Raw genomic sequence first — 17,034 nt, 5'->3', positions numbered from 1 at the left:
AAAGTCTAAGATGTTTTGAAGTTTGCTTTCATAAAGTGCTATCTGTAGCTAATGAGCTACACCAATTACAGAGACAGGAGACATAATGATGAAGAAAAAAAAATCCCATTTCAGAACTCTATTTTCAATTTGAAAGATTAACATTTTTCCTTTAGTTTTATTTTTGAACCTCTGATCTATTTTTCAGCTCAGGAAGAACTAGTACTTGATTCAAATGAAGTGGTAAAAATTCCATGTAGGAATACCAATGCTGTATTGTAATGAGGGCTCCTGCTAGCAGTTTATTAAAATGATCATTGATTTCCAATGTTTATCAAATCACTTCACCCAATTTAGCTGCTTAGCTTCTTAGAAACAACCTCAGGAGCCAAACCACATTGCTTGAATATGTTTTCCATATGAAACAAATAATTTTGCTAGATAACATTATGTTTAGGCCATAAAAGTAACAATTCCAGATAGACACTTCCAAGATAAACCTGGTTATTCAAAAATGAATTTAAATAGACTGGGTTTGTCTTTTCCTGGTGTCTTAAACTAGATGAGGTGCTCAAGGATATGGTGTAGTAGTGGCCATGGTAAAGTTAGATAAGGGTTGGACTTGATGATCTTGAATGTCTTTTTCAACCACAGTGAAACCAAGAAGGTACTGCAGCACTTTTCCCAGTGTTAGCAGCAGGAGGATCCTGCTGAAGGAGGAAGCAGAGATTACAACCATTAAAACTGACCCACATCCCTTACAGCCCAAGATCAGACATCTGCAAGAGGCCCAAAAGCTTAGACAGATTTGCACACAAGTTTAAACAGCAGCTCACTAAAATGACCACATTTTAATTGTATTAATTCATCTATCTCTAAATGTGGGAACACCAATTTAGAAAGACTGCTTTGAAGTGGAACTATGACTACAGTTGTCACAATAAAAAAATGCTTCCTGTGGAAAAAGAACAGGTTTTCTTTAAAACACCAGTTAAAACAACAAAGTCTCAGTTCCCTTGAGCTCTATGAAGTCTTGAAAACACTGACACTTTGTCAATGCTTCCCCAGCCCACCTTACACTCTTTGCATAGAAACGCTCCATAAACTTCTTCCCCCAGCTCTCTACTAAGCCCCATCTTCCACAAATCTAGGGGTGCAGAGCACAAGTTCTGTAAGGTGCAGCTGAGGGAAGTGGAGTTGAACAGCTCCAGCCTGGAGAAACAAGGCTGAGGGGACACCTTCTCACTCTCTACAACTGCCTGAAAGGAGGTTTGTAGCCACGTGGGGGGGGTCTGTCTTTTCTCCCATGTAACAAGTGATAAGACAAGAAGAAACAAGTTGTGCCAGGAGAGGTTTAGGGTGTGAATTAGGAAAAGATTTCTTCCCCAGAAGGACTGTCAAGCTCTGGAACAGACCGCCCAGGGAAGTGGTGAATCTTTGAAGAGATTTAAAGACGGGCAGATGTGGTGGATGCCGAGGAACTAACCACAGTGGTGGACTTTACTGTGCTGAGTTAACAGCTGATGATCTTGAAGGTCTTTTCCAACCTAAGTGATTCTATGAGTCTAAATACTACCTGAAGGTCCCTCCACTCCAGTCTCCTGTGGTCTTCACAAAAGCAAACATCTCAGTTTCACAGAGAACTGCAAATGAGAGACTACATTCTGTCTTCTAGCAGAAGAGGCTGATCAGTTTGTTCTTCCAATCTGCTCTAGACCTCAAGGTAAGTCTTCAGGATGTTTCACTTTGCACTGACAACAATTCTATACAATGAATGAATTACAGTTTTTATTAACCAGTTCCCCTTGAAACTATCTGTAACTTATCTCCCTCACACCCTCTGCTTAGGGGTTCCCCACAGAGCACAGCCCCTTGGCTCCTGTTGTACTGCACTCAACTGGACTGTCAATCAGTTCATGGACAGAATCAAAGTGCTGATCTGACTTCTGCCAACCCACAGCTTTTTGCCTTCAAAGGGCTGAAAGTTAATGGGAATCCAGTTGAGGACAGTGTCTGTCTTCAAGAAGTGTAACAAAAAACCCTTAAGACCTCCTTGGTTCTACTAATGCAGACACTGGACCACAAGGACTTCTGCAGTGGAGCTTATTTCACACATTCATAGAGCTGAAATCCCACAATATACAGAATCACAAAATGGTGGGGATTGGTGGGGACCTCTGGAGAGCATCCATTCCAACCCCTCTGCTAAAGCAGGGTCACCTACAGCAGGTTGCCCAGGACCACAATGTCCGTGTGGGTTTGGAATCTCTCTACAATCTCTGGGAAGCCCAGTCCAGAGCTCCAGCACCCTCACAGGAAATAAGTTTTTCCTTATTTTCAGATGGAAAGACACCAAACTTTTACCAGAAGTGACTAAAAGGAGATAAGTAATGAAAGAACTGACTGATAAAAGAGATACCCCAGGAAGGAAAGTAACTGAAGTGGAATTAAAAAGTGAACAATAACAGAGGACAGGAAGGAAAAAAAAAGAAAGAAGCAGAGAAGGAAAATTCTTCTGTGACTAAGAATGAAACAAAGCATAAATAAGTAAATAGAAGACACTTTACAATGCATAAAGGCAGTCACAGAGGTGGAGCAGAGAGGTGTGGAAAAAAAAAACTATCTTGGATGGCCCCATGAACTGCTACAGCAGCAGACTCTGTATGTGACATCCTGGTCAGACATCTGCTGCAATTATCACCGTACCTGAAAGACAGAAGCTCCACACAGATTTGGCACCAGAGAGTAAAGACAGAATTATTTAAATAAGCACCTGCTGCCATCCCAAAACTTCTTGGAATATTGCAAGTAGTTTACTGCTACGAGTACACTACATGCATCCAAATCCACTGCTAGCACAGACACAAGAGAAAAGAAAGATGCTGTCTGTGCTGGTAACAAAATAAATGCTCATTCCTGATTTATCCTCCATTTGTTCTTTAAAAATTATGAACCACAATGTGCATGCATTAAAAATTGCTTAACAGGCAACTTAATAAAAGCAGCCTAAATTTAGACCTGAAAAAGCACTGACACAAAGCCCCTACAAAGTCTGCCCCACTGCAAGAGGCACATCCAAGCAGGCATCAAGTTTTGTTCAGAGATTCTGTAGCTAAAATTAAAACGTGGACACAAAAGCTGCAGTAAAGCTTCTGAGAGCACAACCAAAGCTGCCACATTCAAGCCTGTGTTTTCCAAGGGATGTAGTTAAAGAGCAAACAAACTCTGCAGTGCCCTCCCCTCTCACACAGGCACGCACCCCACCTTTTGCTGCTCCTGCTCATCTGGTCTGCGCACCACTTTGATTTGGTTTTAATTGCTACAGGTATCTTGGCAAGCACTGGGAAGCAAAGTCTGTTAGGGGAAAGCTAAGATTTGGCAGCTGCGTGGGGGAACGTTTTTGGACTCCAGGCAACCTACACTGTTAAAAACGACACAGTTTTGTATTCTGCAGACAAAGAGATGCTTCCAGTACTGCGAGAGGCATGTCCTCTTACTCTCTGCATTTCGCAGAGAGATGTTGGTTCAGCCTTTCGGCGCAGACAGCAAGAGGGCAATGTCTTGTTTCTTGGCTAGCAACAAAACACAGGGTTGTTCTTTACCCCAGTTCTTCCTCCCTACATCTAACAAAAACGAACAAGCAGATCAGCTTACTGTATTACAGTCAAATAAGCACAGTGTTCATTTGGAAATCTGCTGACAGTTTCAAAGTTAAAATTAACACCTCACTAGTATCAGCAGGAGAGTGCATCTCTCAGAGTTAGTGCTTCGTGTCATCTGGAGGCACTGCTTTATCATTCACACTCGACTCAGCTTTTGAAGGTCATCTTACAGCTAAGAGCAACGTCTAAGCTTTTTAAATGTACCCTCAAATCCCAAGACATAGTTGCAGAGTGAATGAATAAACAGAGAGCAGAACAAAGTGCTATATCCAGATTCCACACAAGTCCCCATACCAGTATCTTAACAAATTGGCACATTTTCCTGAAAAAACACAAGTCATTAGTTAGGTGCAATAAAACCAGCAGGGTTCTGAATCTCATATACAGCTGCGAGATTCCTGTTACTTTAAAGAGCAAATAAATAGAGAGAAGCACGAAATGAGCCAAAGCCCTGTGTCTACTCCTGATAACCAAAGCTCTGCACCACCAAGAACACTAACACTGCAATTCCTCTCTGACGCCGCTATCAGTCATCAAACCCAAGTAGATGTGAGGGAAAACAAGGTAATCCACTTTCACTCGTGATGGACAGCACAAGGCTGAGGAAGGGACAAGGCAGGCAGCAAGAGGCATTACCAAACTGGAACAGGAAGGTGCACATAAAGAAAGAGATGGAGAAAACAGCAGAGGGAGAGATTCTTCAGATGGAGTGTCAAACAAAAAACCCTAACAAAGATTACAAGCAAATGAGATGAAGAATGAATGGTCTTTGCTATAAATCAATCCCATCTAACCACCAGTCCTAAACTGAAAACTTACCCAGCCCCAAATATATTCAGTCTAATTCCACTGTCAATTTAAAGCAACACAAAGTGCCAGAACTCCATTTACATTAACGTTTTTCTCTTCAATAGAGGTACTCAGAAAAGGGACTGTTAATTAAAATAACTTGAATAGCAGTTACAATAGCAACAGATTTATACATATGCCCTGCCAGGTTACTGATGTTAGAACTGAATCTTCAGCAACTTTGGTGAAGATAAAGAGCAAGCCAAATGCGCTGCAGTTCTATATGAACACAACTGAAATCTGAAAACTCAGAGATACAAACTCTTATTTCAAAAGCTTTCAGAGAAACACCGAAGCAGAAAATGAAAGTGAAAGCATAATAAAGCCATCACATTTATTCATTTTTCTGAGAGGCAAATAGTGGAGATGCAGAGCACCGAGTACATGTGAGACAACTCAGAGGCACAGATAAACTCACGTTGAAAAAGATGGGTAACTAAACCTGCTCAACCATTTTTACCGAGTGGGGAAAACCGATAAGGGAATGAAGGAGCTATTCCAGGATTAAAACTCACAGTCTAGCACTTAGGGGTGATTACACTTCCTACAGGGAAAACATGAGTTAAAGAGATGGATTTATCTTAATTATCATTTTTTTTTTAAACAGGCCATCTGGAGAGATACTCTATGCTTCCACGGTCAATTCATCATTTACATTCAGAAGACTCATTTTGAGGAGAAAAGATTTAGACCAGATGACCTCCTGGGGTCCCCCTCCAGTTTTAATCACTGTAGGACTAAAAAGAATTCCAGGAGAAGGTCTCCAGTTTCCTCACAACTTGCCCTAATTTTCCATAGTTTATACAACTGTAAAGGTGCAGTAGGTAACCAGCCAGCCCCTCTGATACAGAGTGCTTATCCTCATTAGAGTGTCAGCCTCCCTGAACCTCCGTCTATGCAACAAAAAAATCAAACGCAAGTGAGACCAAAAAGCATCCAGCACCCCAATAAACATCCAAAGTTGCTAAAAACTAACTCGGCGATAACACATCAATGGCGTGAGTCCTTTAAAGGAAAAAAACAGGTTTAAAACCTCTCTAAAACACCCCACTGGAGGCGAATGGCTGTGCGAGAGGCACAACCTTACCTGGTTCGCGGTTGATTTCTATCTCGAAGAAGCACTGGGGCCGGTCCTGCACACCCATGGCCGCGGGCAGCCCCGTCCTCGCCACCTGGACACAAAGCAGAGGAACGCTGGGGAAGGAGCAGCGGCGACCGCCGGATCCCGCCCCTCTCCCCCCCCACACCCCACCCCCGAATCCTCCCCTCCCTTCCCTCTTTGCCTTCCCTCCCCTCCCACCGAGGGGTAAAATTACACCGCGGCGGCAGTGCCAAAAACTCCAGGCGACACCAACATCCCCCCCGCCCACCTCCCCGCAACCCCCGGCCGTGCGGGAGGGCCCGCGGCGGGGCTCCGGCAGGAGGCCGGCGAGAGAAATTCACCCCGAGAATTTGTTCCCCTCACAAACAGCCGATATAAGGAAGAGGAGGAGGAGGGGAAAGGGGGAGGGTGAACTCCGTCAGCGCTGCCCATCCCCTTCCCCCAGGAAGTGGGACAGCGGCCGCGGCCTTACCTAGCAGCTCCGGCGCTTTGTTCCTTTGCTGCTTTCCCCCTCAGCACCCCACCGCTACCCCTCTCCGGCCCCCAGCGCCATTAACCGACCGCCTCAATGGCCCGTCCGGCCGCCCCGCCCCGCCCCGGCACGGCACGGCGCGGCCCCGCCTCCTCCGCCGCGCCCGCCCCGCCGCGCTTTCCCGCCGCCCGCGCAGCGCTCTGAGGGGAGGACGAGGGGAAGCGGCGGGGGCGGGATGAGCCTTCCCCCAGCTCCTTGCTGTGCTGAGGGGGCTGGCGCAGGAAGGAAGGGGCTTTGTGGAGAAAAATAAATAGGGGGTCTGGCCATACTGGGTCGATGGGATGAGGACAATGGGATGAGGTTCAACAGGGACAAGTACCAGGCGCTGCGCTCGGGTCGCGACGACCCCATGAAGGCTTCAGGCTTAGGGACAGAGTGGCTGGAAACTGCTCTGTGGAAAAGGACCTGAGGGTGTTGGTCAGCAGCTGGCTGAACGTGAGCCAGGGCGTGCCTAGGTGGCCAAGAAGGCCAAGAGCATCCTGGCTTGGCTCAGCAATAGTGTGGCAAACAGGAGTATGGCAGGGATGAGGTCATGAGGTCTGTGGAGACAGGCTGGACCCGATGATCCTCGAGGTCTCTTCCAACCTTAGTGATACTGTGATTGTGCCCCTGTGCTGGGCACTGGGGATGCCACACCTCGAATATTTGGTTCAGTTTGGGGCCCTTCACCACAAAAAGGACATTGAAGGGCTGGAGCGTGTCCAGAGATGTGCAACAAAGCTGGGGAAGGGTCTGGAGAGCAGGACTGGTGAGGAGCATCTGAGGGAACTGGCATTGTTTGGCCTGGAGAGAATGAGGCTTGGGGGACACCTGAGAAGCCGGAGTAGTTTTGCAGAGATTTTTTTTTTTCCTGAAGGGAAAACATTGCTGTGAGCACAAAAATCAGAAGATTGCATATGGGAAGATGTTTGCTGCAATGCATTTGTCAGGGCTGTGGTAGGACCACTCGGGTTCTCCTTCAGTATGGAAACAAGGGTGCTGCAAGGGCCAGCCTGGCATGACCCCAACCCTTGCCCAGTGTCAGCCCTGGATAAACTTGGCCACCCATGGCTTAGGAATCCAAGAAAACAAACAAACAAACAAAGACATTTTAATCATTGCAGCAGACCATGGGTTATTTTTTCTGAGCTGGGGACGTTGGACCATCCCAAAGTGTGGAAGTGGTAACTTTAGCAACTGTAGTATCAAAAATGTTCAGGAAGGAGTATTCGATTGCCAAACCCTCAGCCTACTACATCCTTCATTCCAAGTCCCTTCACACTGGGGATGTCCTGCAGCCTAAACCACCTTTTGTATCACCTTCTATTGTAAATTTCTCCCGTGAAAGTGACTTTGTTCTCATCCGTACAGAGATGAGTTTTCAGGGAAGGCAGAAGAAGGCAGCACCTCCTGCATGAAAGACACCCTGTGTACACTGTGCCGTCCCTACAGCCCCTCCATGTAGTCTATAGCTAAACCACAGCCTCACCACTCTACAATAAAACACAATGAAAAAAAACTCTTTATTACTTCTGGAAAGAAGTTTTGTCACTTGCTAAGCAGCGAGGACATTCTTAGCGCTCACCACCCGTGAAGTAAAATGTTTCCGAATGCTTTCCCAAAGTCGTACAAACCAGAAGTCGCTGCAGTAATTTCACCTGGCAGCAGTATCTGCAGTTACGTCCTTGTCTGAGGAGAAACTCAGAGGTCTAGGATTAAAAATGAATGTGCTGAGAATAAAGCGATACTGAAATCAAAGGATGGTTTAGAAGTTAGGGGTGCGGTGAAGTAGGATTGGTTTAGACAGAATTTATCTATAGCTTTAACTGCTGCTGTCACCGTAGTATTTGAGCATCTCATGAAGTTTGAACAGGCAGATTCTGTCATTCTTTATTATGTCTAATAACATGTGACAGTCCCTCAGGAAACCTGACTGGAGTTGTCACGTAGGTTTGCTGGGCCCGTGGGGATACTGGCACGGTAAGCGATCATACAACCACAGAAAAACATAGCACAGTCTGCCCCTAAATTATTTAGCTGTGAATTGCTTTTAGAAAGTAGAAGGGTATTATATTAGAATTAGAGAATCACAGACTGGTTTGGGTTGGAAGGGACCTTCTAAGGTCACCTGTTCCAAGCTCCCTGCAGAGAGCAGGGACATCTTCAACTAGATCAGGTAGCTCAGAGCCCCAAACAACCTGACCTCAAATGTTTCCAGGGGCATGTCTTCTACCATCCTTCTGGACAACCTGGGTCAGGGTCTCACCACCCTCAGTGTAAAAAGTGTCTTCCTTAAATCTAGTCTGCCTTTCCCCTCTTTTAGTTTAAACCATCACCCTTGTCCTGTGACAAGAGGCCCATCTTTTTTATTGGCGCCTTTAAGTACTGAAATGTCACCAGAAGGTCTCCTTAGAGCCTTCATTTCTCAAGGGCAAACAACCCCAACCTCTCAGCCTGTCCTCACAGCAGGGAGGTTTGGGGTTTTATGTGGATTCTTTTCCTCTTGAGGTGAAGTAAGCTATTCATTCCCTTTTACCTCTTTACCTCTTCAGTCTCTTCCTCTTCTGTTTTCAGAACATGAACTTGCTGAAGGCAGATAAGCAATGAAATATACAAAAGTCTCAAAAAAGATGTGGAAATGTGCTACTTGCTCTTCATGCAAGTAGCAAAGATTGTGAGCAATAGGAAAAAAAAGAGAGAGAGAAAGAGATAATTTCAAGCCCTGATTATTTTACTAAAAAAGCAAATTAGAAAGAAGTTTGGATCCCCTGGGAGAGAAGCTCTTATGATCATCACTAGGACTAGAGCTGATAAATATGCAGCCTGGTGGAAGAAAGACATTCCCAGAAAAGAAAGTTTCCCAAGCACGTCTGAGGCCAGTCTTTTGAAACGTGAAACATTTAGTTAAAAACGAAGATTTTCTCCAGTGTTCTTCCCTGGGAAGTGCTGCAGATGCTGTGCTGGTAACATCCTGTGCTCATTGAAACCACTGACAAAGTCCCCATTGATTCCAGTGACCACGGATACAGCCTGTTTGAGGGGGATCAAGTCTGCATGGCAAAGCAGTGCAGTTATGAAGACCTGCTCCTGGATATAGTTTTTGATAAACTATAGATCTGTGAAAGACTCCCTTCTAAAGGCTAAGTTTTTCATGGCTAGGTTCCAATCCTGTAGACAACTTCAGCATGAAGCACGATCAGTGAACCTAACTTTATTCTACCTCAGATCAACTTCAGAGGTTTTTTTAGTGGCATATTTCATGCTGTCAAGGGTCAGGGCTGGGCCGGCCTCTAGACAATTGACAGGCACTTTCTGTGAACTCCTCTGCCTTCCCAAAGGGAAGGGAATAAGGGAGAGAGTCTGATGGGTTGGAAATAAAAACTAAATCAGCTTCAAGAAGAAACAGATACAAATAGTTACACACCGATATTGAACCCAATCCTCTGATGGCAATGATGTCATCGCCACCACTCATGGTGTGGGCAGGTGCTGGGGAAGTCCCAGGCTGGACTAAATGGGAGACAGGAGCTGGATTCAGAAACAGTTGGATTGGGATCAAAGGCAGAACAGACACCTCAGATGCCAACTAGACTCTGGTGATCCCTCAGCTTTATACTGAAGATGACATCCATAGGATGGAATTTGTTGTTGGTCAGTTTAGGGTCACCTGTCCTGTCCCCTTCCACCAACAGGAGCCAACTCTTACTTACTGCACCCCAACATGGTGCACAAGATTTAGCAGTGCCTTTGGTCTCCATAAGGAGCAAGTCTAAGCCAGAGCCTTTCTGCAGCCCAGCCCTTGTCAGTAATTCCCCATCAGAGTTCTCCCTGCTAGCAGCAGCCACTGTGTGCAAACATACCCTGAAATTCAGAAAGTGCCCTCACTGAGCAGAGACTGAGCTGAGAATTCAAACCACCAACCAGAATTAGTCCTGTTCTAGCTCAGACCAGGCCACATGCCCAAGAATTCATGTTTACCAATCTTGGCTAAAAGTTGCATTCCTTCCTGAGATAGAGCATGCTTGGCTCCAGGAGCTGGAAAAGCAGGAGGGAACACAAGCCATGGTGGAGCAATAACACGACTCACCTGCACATCAGGGTAACACTGCTTAAATTAAGTCACCAACAGCTTTATTTTGCAAATAATGATTGTAGACTAAATGGAATTATGTAGGCTAACAATTTGGCCATGAAAGCTTGAACTGCCCAGCTTTTGTTTGGGTATTTATTGAGGCTTTTCCTTATCTTGTTGCAAATTCCATGGATAGAAGCCAAGCCTGAAGCTGAAAACAAGCTTTTTTTATGAGCAACAAGTCGTTGGTCAGTTCTTTCTCATTGCTGTTGCAGTTCCAGTGCCTTAGCTGCAATGCTATACAGGCCCTAGAGTCTGGAAAAGAGCAGCCAGGCAGTAAGGGACCTGGGGGTACTGGTCAATTGCAGGCTGAAAATGAACCAGCAGTGTGCCCAGGTGGCCAAGAAGGCCAATGGCATCCTGGCCTGCATCAGGAAAAGTGTGGCCAGCAGGAGCAGGGAAGTCATTCTGCCCTTGTACTCAGCACTGGTTAGGCCACACCTTGAGTCCTGTGTCTAGTTCTGGGCTCCTCAGTTTATCCTATCCTATCCTATCCTATCCTATCCTATCCTATCCTATCCTATCCTATCCTATCCTATCCTATCCTATCCTATCCTATCCTATCCTATCCTATCCTATCCCATCCCATCCTATCCGATCCTATCCTATCCTAAGTTGCTGAATATTTCGTTACCTGTTTTGTGATTTCCACACACATTAGTTAACAAAGGAGGAAAAAGACTTTTCAACACAACCTTTTTCATTATCTGGTGCATTTGGGTTGCAGAGGTGGTGCTCAAAATAATTCTTTGAGGCAAATTCCTGGCTGCTTGTTCAAGATCTCGCTCTGTAGCTGCTCTCTGCAGATTCTGATCTGGTGTGAACGGACGCAAAGTGTTGACACCCAGAGAAGAAGTGACTCAGAGCTGTTCACAGGGGTCATTGAAGTTTTGAATGTGTAGAAATGGTGGATAAAAGAGCCAGAAAATGCCACAGTTAAATTTAAAAGACTTGTGTTACTGAAGAACAGATGAGCACCTGAAGTCTTCCCTTCAATCACTCAGGCAGGCAAAACCATTTCTTCAGTGTTTTTACTGAAGAATAAACATTTCAGACCAAAATAACTGAAAAAGTGTTTTGATTATGAAAAGCTTAACTCATGAACAAACAACAAGTTAAAAGTGAAAAGCTGACAGCAGTTATCTGTGTGGCAAACACAGACAGTGAAAAAGGGCTTAATTAAAAATATTCATGTCAGCATCTGAGCACAGCATTGGGAATGTTAAAGGGAAACCCGTGGCTTGGGGATAAGCAATCAGATAATCATAGAATTGGTTTGGGTTGGAAAGGACCTTAAAGATCATCTAGTTCAAACACCTTTGCCCTGGCAGCGGCACTTTCCCCTAAACCAGATTGCTCCAAGCCCAATCCAACCTGGCCTTGAGCACCTCCAGGGAGGGCACATCCACAGCTTCTCTGGGCAATCTGTTTGGTGTCTCACCAGCCTCACAGTGAGGAGCTTCTTCCTTATATCTAATCTAAAGCTAACCTTTTTCAGTTTAAAACTGCTACACCTTGTCCTAATGAACAGTAAAACCTGTCAGCTCTAGACTGCTGATCAAAATCCCCACCATGGCACTAGCAGCTGGCATTTTCCCACACAATGAATACCAAAGTGCTGAGGATCTGTGCGTGGCTAGCAAGAACCTCCAGTCCATGCTACCAAAGCCTTTAAAATACTGGGCTTCAGGAAGTGGTCAATGGTTCCTGCTTTGACAGCACTGAGTAAACTAGGAACTAAAGGACACAGAATTCCAAGTGCAGCAGGAGCTTTGAAGGCTTTGGCAGGTAGATTGTCACAAATGCCTGCCTTTGACAGCAGCTTTACCACTTTTGGTACTGAGCATTAACAGCTACTGACCAAGCCTGGGAAAGTTACTGGAGAAACAAGCAGTTACACTTTGGCTGCCCCAGAGTTCTACCAGTGGGCAATCCAGCCAGCCTGCCCATAGGAATGGAAAGCTGGATCCTTGGAAATCACTCTTTCACGGAACATGAGCATTAAGTAGAAGTAAAGAAGGATTATAATTACTGTTTTTAACATACTAACAATGCCATTAATAACTTCATGGAGACTGGGGGACAGAAATCAAATAAAACCAAGTTACAGCCACCCATACACTGAGCCAGCTCAAATGAATTTCCCTCTCTTTTGCTCCCTGGCAAACTTGTAGGACACAACACAGCTGTCCCACAGCTGAAATTCACGTCTCAAGCAAAACCTTTGTCCTAGGACTTGCTTTTGCTGAAAAGGAACATTGTTGTGGGCATAGACATATCCTCATCAGGGTATGTGTAACCTCACACATCCAAACACTCCCTGCAGTTCTCTTCATTCATGCTTCCCTTTCCCCAGGGATTTCCTGTGAACCATAACCCAATTAATACCTGAAGCGTTAACACACTTCCTCAGGGATTACAGAGCTTTCCCCTATCCTGCCCTAAAGCTTTAGGAGTGTTTCCAACCCTGGCATGAGTAGGAGGAGCCATCTGCTACCCAGGCAGTAAACAGAATTTGTTAATGACAGTCCCAGCGTGACAGAAATACAAGCAAACCATTAATTCATTATGTGGAGAACTGCTTAAGAGGGCAGGGTATATTCCTGTAAGTGTAGCTTCTGTAGGCTCTGATACCTCTATTGCACATCAACCAATATACAGGACTTTAAATGGACACAATGTGTGCTGAGTATTACCAGCAGCTGGCTGAGGCTAGAAATAAAGTCAGGCAGTTGCTGAGAGGCAGCTCTGGGAGACTGGAACTCTTCTCCTCTAGCTGCCTGTGCTCTCCCTGGACAAATAGAATAGAATAGAATAGAATAGACTAGACCAGGTTGGAAGAGACCCTCAAGATCATCGTGTCCAACCTATCATCCAACACCATCTGATCAACTAAACCATGGCACTAAGCACCCTATCAAGTCTCCTCCCAAACACCTCCAGTGATGGCAACTCCACCACCTCCCTGGGCAGCCCATTCCAATGGGCAATCACTCTCTCTGTGTAGAACTTCCTCCTAACCTCCAGCCTAAACCTCCCCTGGCGCAACCTGAGACTGTGTCCTCTTGTTCTGGTGCTGGTTGCCTGGGAGAAGAGACCAACTTCTGCCTGTCTACAACCTCCCTTAAAGTAGTTGTAGAGAGCAATGAGGTCACCCCTGAGTCTCCTCTTCTCCAGGCTAAGCAACCCCAGCTCCCACAGTCTCTCCTCATAGGGTTTGTGTTCCAAGCCCCTCACCAACTTTGTTGCCCTTCTCTGGGGCTGATATGACATAAATCTCCACAGTGCCAACATCTCATCCAGACAATATTCAAAAGCAAAGGCTGTCAAGGAATCTGAATATGAGTGAGTTCAGAAGCTGGAACATCATTTAATGGAGTTTCTGCATCATTCTTCTAGCTGCTCCTGATTGATACCCACCTCCATTATCTTCCTAACTGGCTGCTGGTTTGCTCTGAGTTCTCAGCACACAATTTTACAAAAATATCTCCATTTCACTCTTCTTTCATTGCTTGTAAATAAGTTGATGATTCCCCTTCCTGCTCTGGTGAGGCCTCACTTGCAGTGCTGCATCCACCTCTGGAGTCCACAGGACAGGAAAGACATGGACCAGTTGGAGTGAGTCCAGAGGAGGCCACAACAATGATGAGAGGGCTGGAAGTCCTCTGCTGTGAGGCCAGGCTGAGAGAGTTGGGGCTGGTCAGCCTGGAGAAGACTCCAGGGAGTCCTTCTGGTTGCCTTTCAATGCTTAAGGGACCTCTAAGAAAGATGGCAAGGTCTGTTGTGACAGGACAAAGAATGAATGTTTAAACTAAAAGAGAGATTTAGACTAGACAGAAGGAAAAAAGTTTTTACTTTTTGAGGCTAGAGAAGCACTGGCCCAGGTTGGCCCAAGAGGTGGTAGATGCCCCATCCCTGGCACCATTCCAGGTCAGGTTGTCTTGGTCTATGAAAAACCTGCTCCAGTTGCAGATGTCCGTCCTGACTGCAGAGGGACCTTTAAAGGTCCCTTCCAACCCAAACCAATCTATGATCCTATGATATTGTATTTCCTCAACCAATAAATGCCAGAGGTCTGACGTATGGGTTGTTGTATGGGTCTCAAGATCAACATTTGGCCTGATCCAAACCCTATGGCAATTAAATTTTTTTGGGGGCCACGTTCTGCAGAGGGCTATAACTCAGGGCTGTTGACAGACAATAAAGTCTTGCTTGTCATCAAAACTATTCTTTATCCAAAGGATGAAGCATACTTCATGTCAGACTTGAGTTTCCTAGTCAATACTACTTTACATTAGATCCAAAAAAAAAAAAAGGAGGTTATTTTATGTATTTTATGCAGTGTATAATTAACTGGTGAAACTTGGTGCCACAGGAAAGCACATGAGAGACAAGTAAATGAGACAATGTCTGGTTTGCATGTGGAGTCTTGTGTGGAAGCCAGTGAGTGGGCCCCGCTGCAGAACAGCAACACAAGTGAGTTTTTACCCTCACAATAAAATTAGACTGTTTGTGTTACCATGTTCTTGCAATTGCCCATCTGTTTCTCTGTGCCTGTTGTCTCTTTTCTTGTATTAAATTATGAGCTCTTGAAGTGGATGACAGCCAAGGTCTTTTGGTAAGTACTTTGACAGCCCATATCGGTCTTATGTCAGTAAAAGAAATAAGGCAATTCTGGCTAAAAGCCTGCCCTTATTCAGAAGGGACACTGAGGTAGGGATTAGAAATAAAAAATGGTACTGAAAAAGCAGAAAAAAACCCAAAACAACAAAAAGGGGGGGAAAAAAAATCACAGACACTGCTGAGGGCAGCTAACTGACCCTGTAAGAAGCTTGGTGTGAAATGAGATGTCCCCACTACCACTCTGATTCAAACTAATACCTAATTAATAGCTTTTTGAGGGCGAAATAGCATGAGGATTCCTTTCCCCTAGTTTCTTTATTATTTTTTCCCCTGTAAAGTTTAGTTTACCTTTTTACCTTTGCATTAAAGATGCATAAACCCCAGCTCAATGTTCTCTGCAAGCACCATCTGAGAGCACTCCGTGGTGCTGGGGAAAATGCTTGAAATGCTTGGAACTGTGTCAGCTCAGGTGCTTCAGAGCTTCTTCGTTTTAGCTCAGACAGCTCGGACCTCTCTGCACTGTGGATCGCAGGAGGGTCTGTGAATTCAGTTGTGATGCAAATGTGCACAGCCAGCAGAGCTTCAGGGCCCTGCGCATCTTGGGGGGCCATGAAACAGAGACATCAAAGCAGCTCTGCAGACCAGTTTACCACCAGCAGAGATTCATTGGAGACAATTTGCTGTGCTGATGCAGAAATGACTTCACAAGCTGGGCACTTTGTCATTGTCCTCTCAAAGTTACTGCTTCCAGGAGTGTGATACATGGCATAGGGGTACTTGAGCTGGTTCCAGGCAGAAGCAGCTGAGTTCTGGCAGGGGTTTACTAACCCAAGCTCAGCTCTGTTTCAAGGCAACTGCATCACTCCAAGACCCAAACTGGCCCCAGGACAAGTGCAGCTCCATTTGTATGCACTTGCTGTTCCTGAACCAGTAAATCATACTGAAGCCAAGCTGACTCCACACAAAGCCATCTCAGGTGCATCTAAATCCAGGCAGCTGGTAGTGCTTTAAAAATAGAGAATTCAAGTCACAACGCAAAGGTAACTGGGTGAAATGCAGCAGTCCCCACAAGCTAGGAGGTCAAACTAATTGAGACAGCATTTTGTTCTGGCGTTAAAGCTGTGAAGCTGCAGCTGAGGCTAGGAAGCAGAGTGATGATAATAACAAGAACAGTGCCAGGAAGGACAAAAAGCCAAGCAGCTGGCAAAGCCATGGCTGCAGTGAGGCAGGTCATTCTCAGTAGGGCTGAATAGGCAAAAGGGAACAGCTCCCTGCCCCTGGACCTGGGGGAAAATCACAGAATCATAGGGGTTGGAAGGAACCTCTGGAGATCATTGAGTCCAACCCCCCTGCCAGAGCAGGGTCACCCAGAGGAGGTTGCACAGGATGGTGTCCAGGTGAGCTTTGAATGACTCCAGAGATGGAGACTCCACCACCACTCTGGGCAGCCTGTTCCAGTGCTCCACTCAGCATGGAGGAGTTCCCTTTCATATTCAGATGGAACTTCCTATGTTCCATTTCCTCTTGTTCTGTTGCTGGGAAAAGACTTCTGACACCCACCCTTTAAGTATTTAAGAACAGAGAAGCCTGGTAACACAAAAGAGGATGGAGAAATGCTGGATTTTGTATATGGGTGGAATCATTGGTATGAGGGAAGGGAATGGATTCATACAGGGAGCTCCTACAAAGAGGCAGGAGGTTTCCATAGGAGGAACTTGAGGAGGAGTGAAGGATTGCCAGGAGTCCTCAACTGGCACAATGAGTTTGGAGAAAAGAAATAAAACAATAATCAGTGCCTCCTAGTAACAGTATTAGTAATAACCACTGAGATAAATGTTGATACAAATAGAGCTCTATGCAATTATGATTAGCTAAGGTCAGGGAGATACCATTTTTCTGTACTGAACAATTAAGTGCATTGTGTGCACTTATGGACAGAGAAGGTTGGAAGGATTTATGTTGTCTTCTGAAACACTCAGCACTGACCACCGCCAGAGACAGGATATTGCATCGATCTGGTCAGGAATGACAATCTCTGTCTTCTGCAGCAACTGCATAATAGTTGTGCTGGGAGTTCAGAGCTTTGGCCTCACTTAATTCCACACTAAAAGATGCTGGTGGACAGAGATAGACACAGCTGCCAGTGTGACCTCATGAGAATTGTGTTTATGCCTCT

At 45.4% G+C, this 17,034-nt stretch overlaps 1 protein-coding gene across 4 annotated transcripts in view; it reads right to left on the bottom strand.

Moving 5' to 3' along the window:
* Positions 1-6,167, bottom strand: part of NKTR (natural killer cell triggering receptor) — a 46,497-nt gene extending 40,330 nt beyond the window's left edge. For all 4 annotated transcript variants that reach the window (XM_054171331.1, XM_054171330.1, XM_054171332.1 and 1 more), the window contains exons 1-2: positions 6,065-6,167; positions 5,578-5,662 (exon numbers count right to left, since the gene is read on the bottom strand). In XM_054171331.1, coding sequence (XP_054027306.1) covers positions 5,578-5,635 — 58 coding nt within the window. In that variant the 5' untranslated portion in view covers positions 5,636-5,662; positions 6,065-6,167. The remainder of the gene's footprint in view (positions 1-5,577; positions 5,663-6,064) is intronic.
* Positions 6,168-17,034: the final 10,867 nt, after the last annotated feature.

Source organism: Dryobates pubescens, chromosome 21 (assembly GCF_014839835.1).
Source record: "Dryobates pubescens isolate bDryPub1 chromosome 21, bDryPub1.pri, whole genome shotgun sequence".
NCBI lineage: Eukaryota > Metazoa > Chordata > Aves > Piciformes > Picidae > Dryobates > Dryobates pubescens.
The sequence above is the reverse complement of the archived record's forward strand: the minus strand, read 5'-3'. Positions and strand labels throughout refer to the sequence as shown.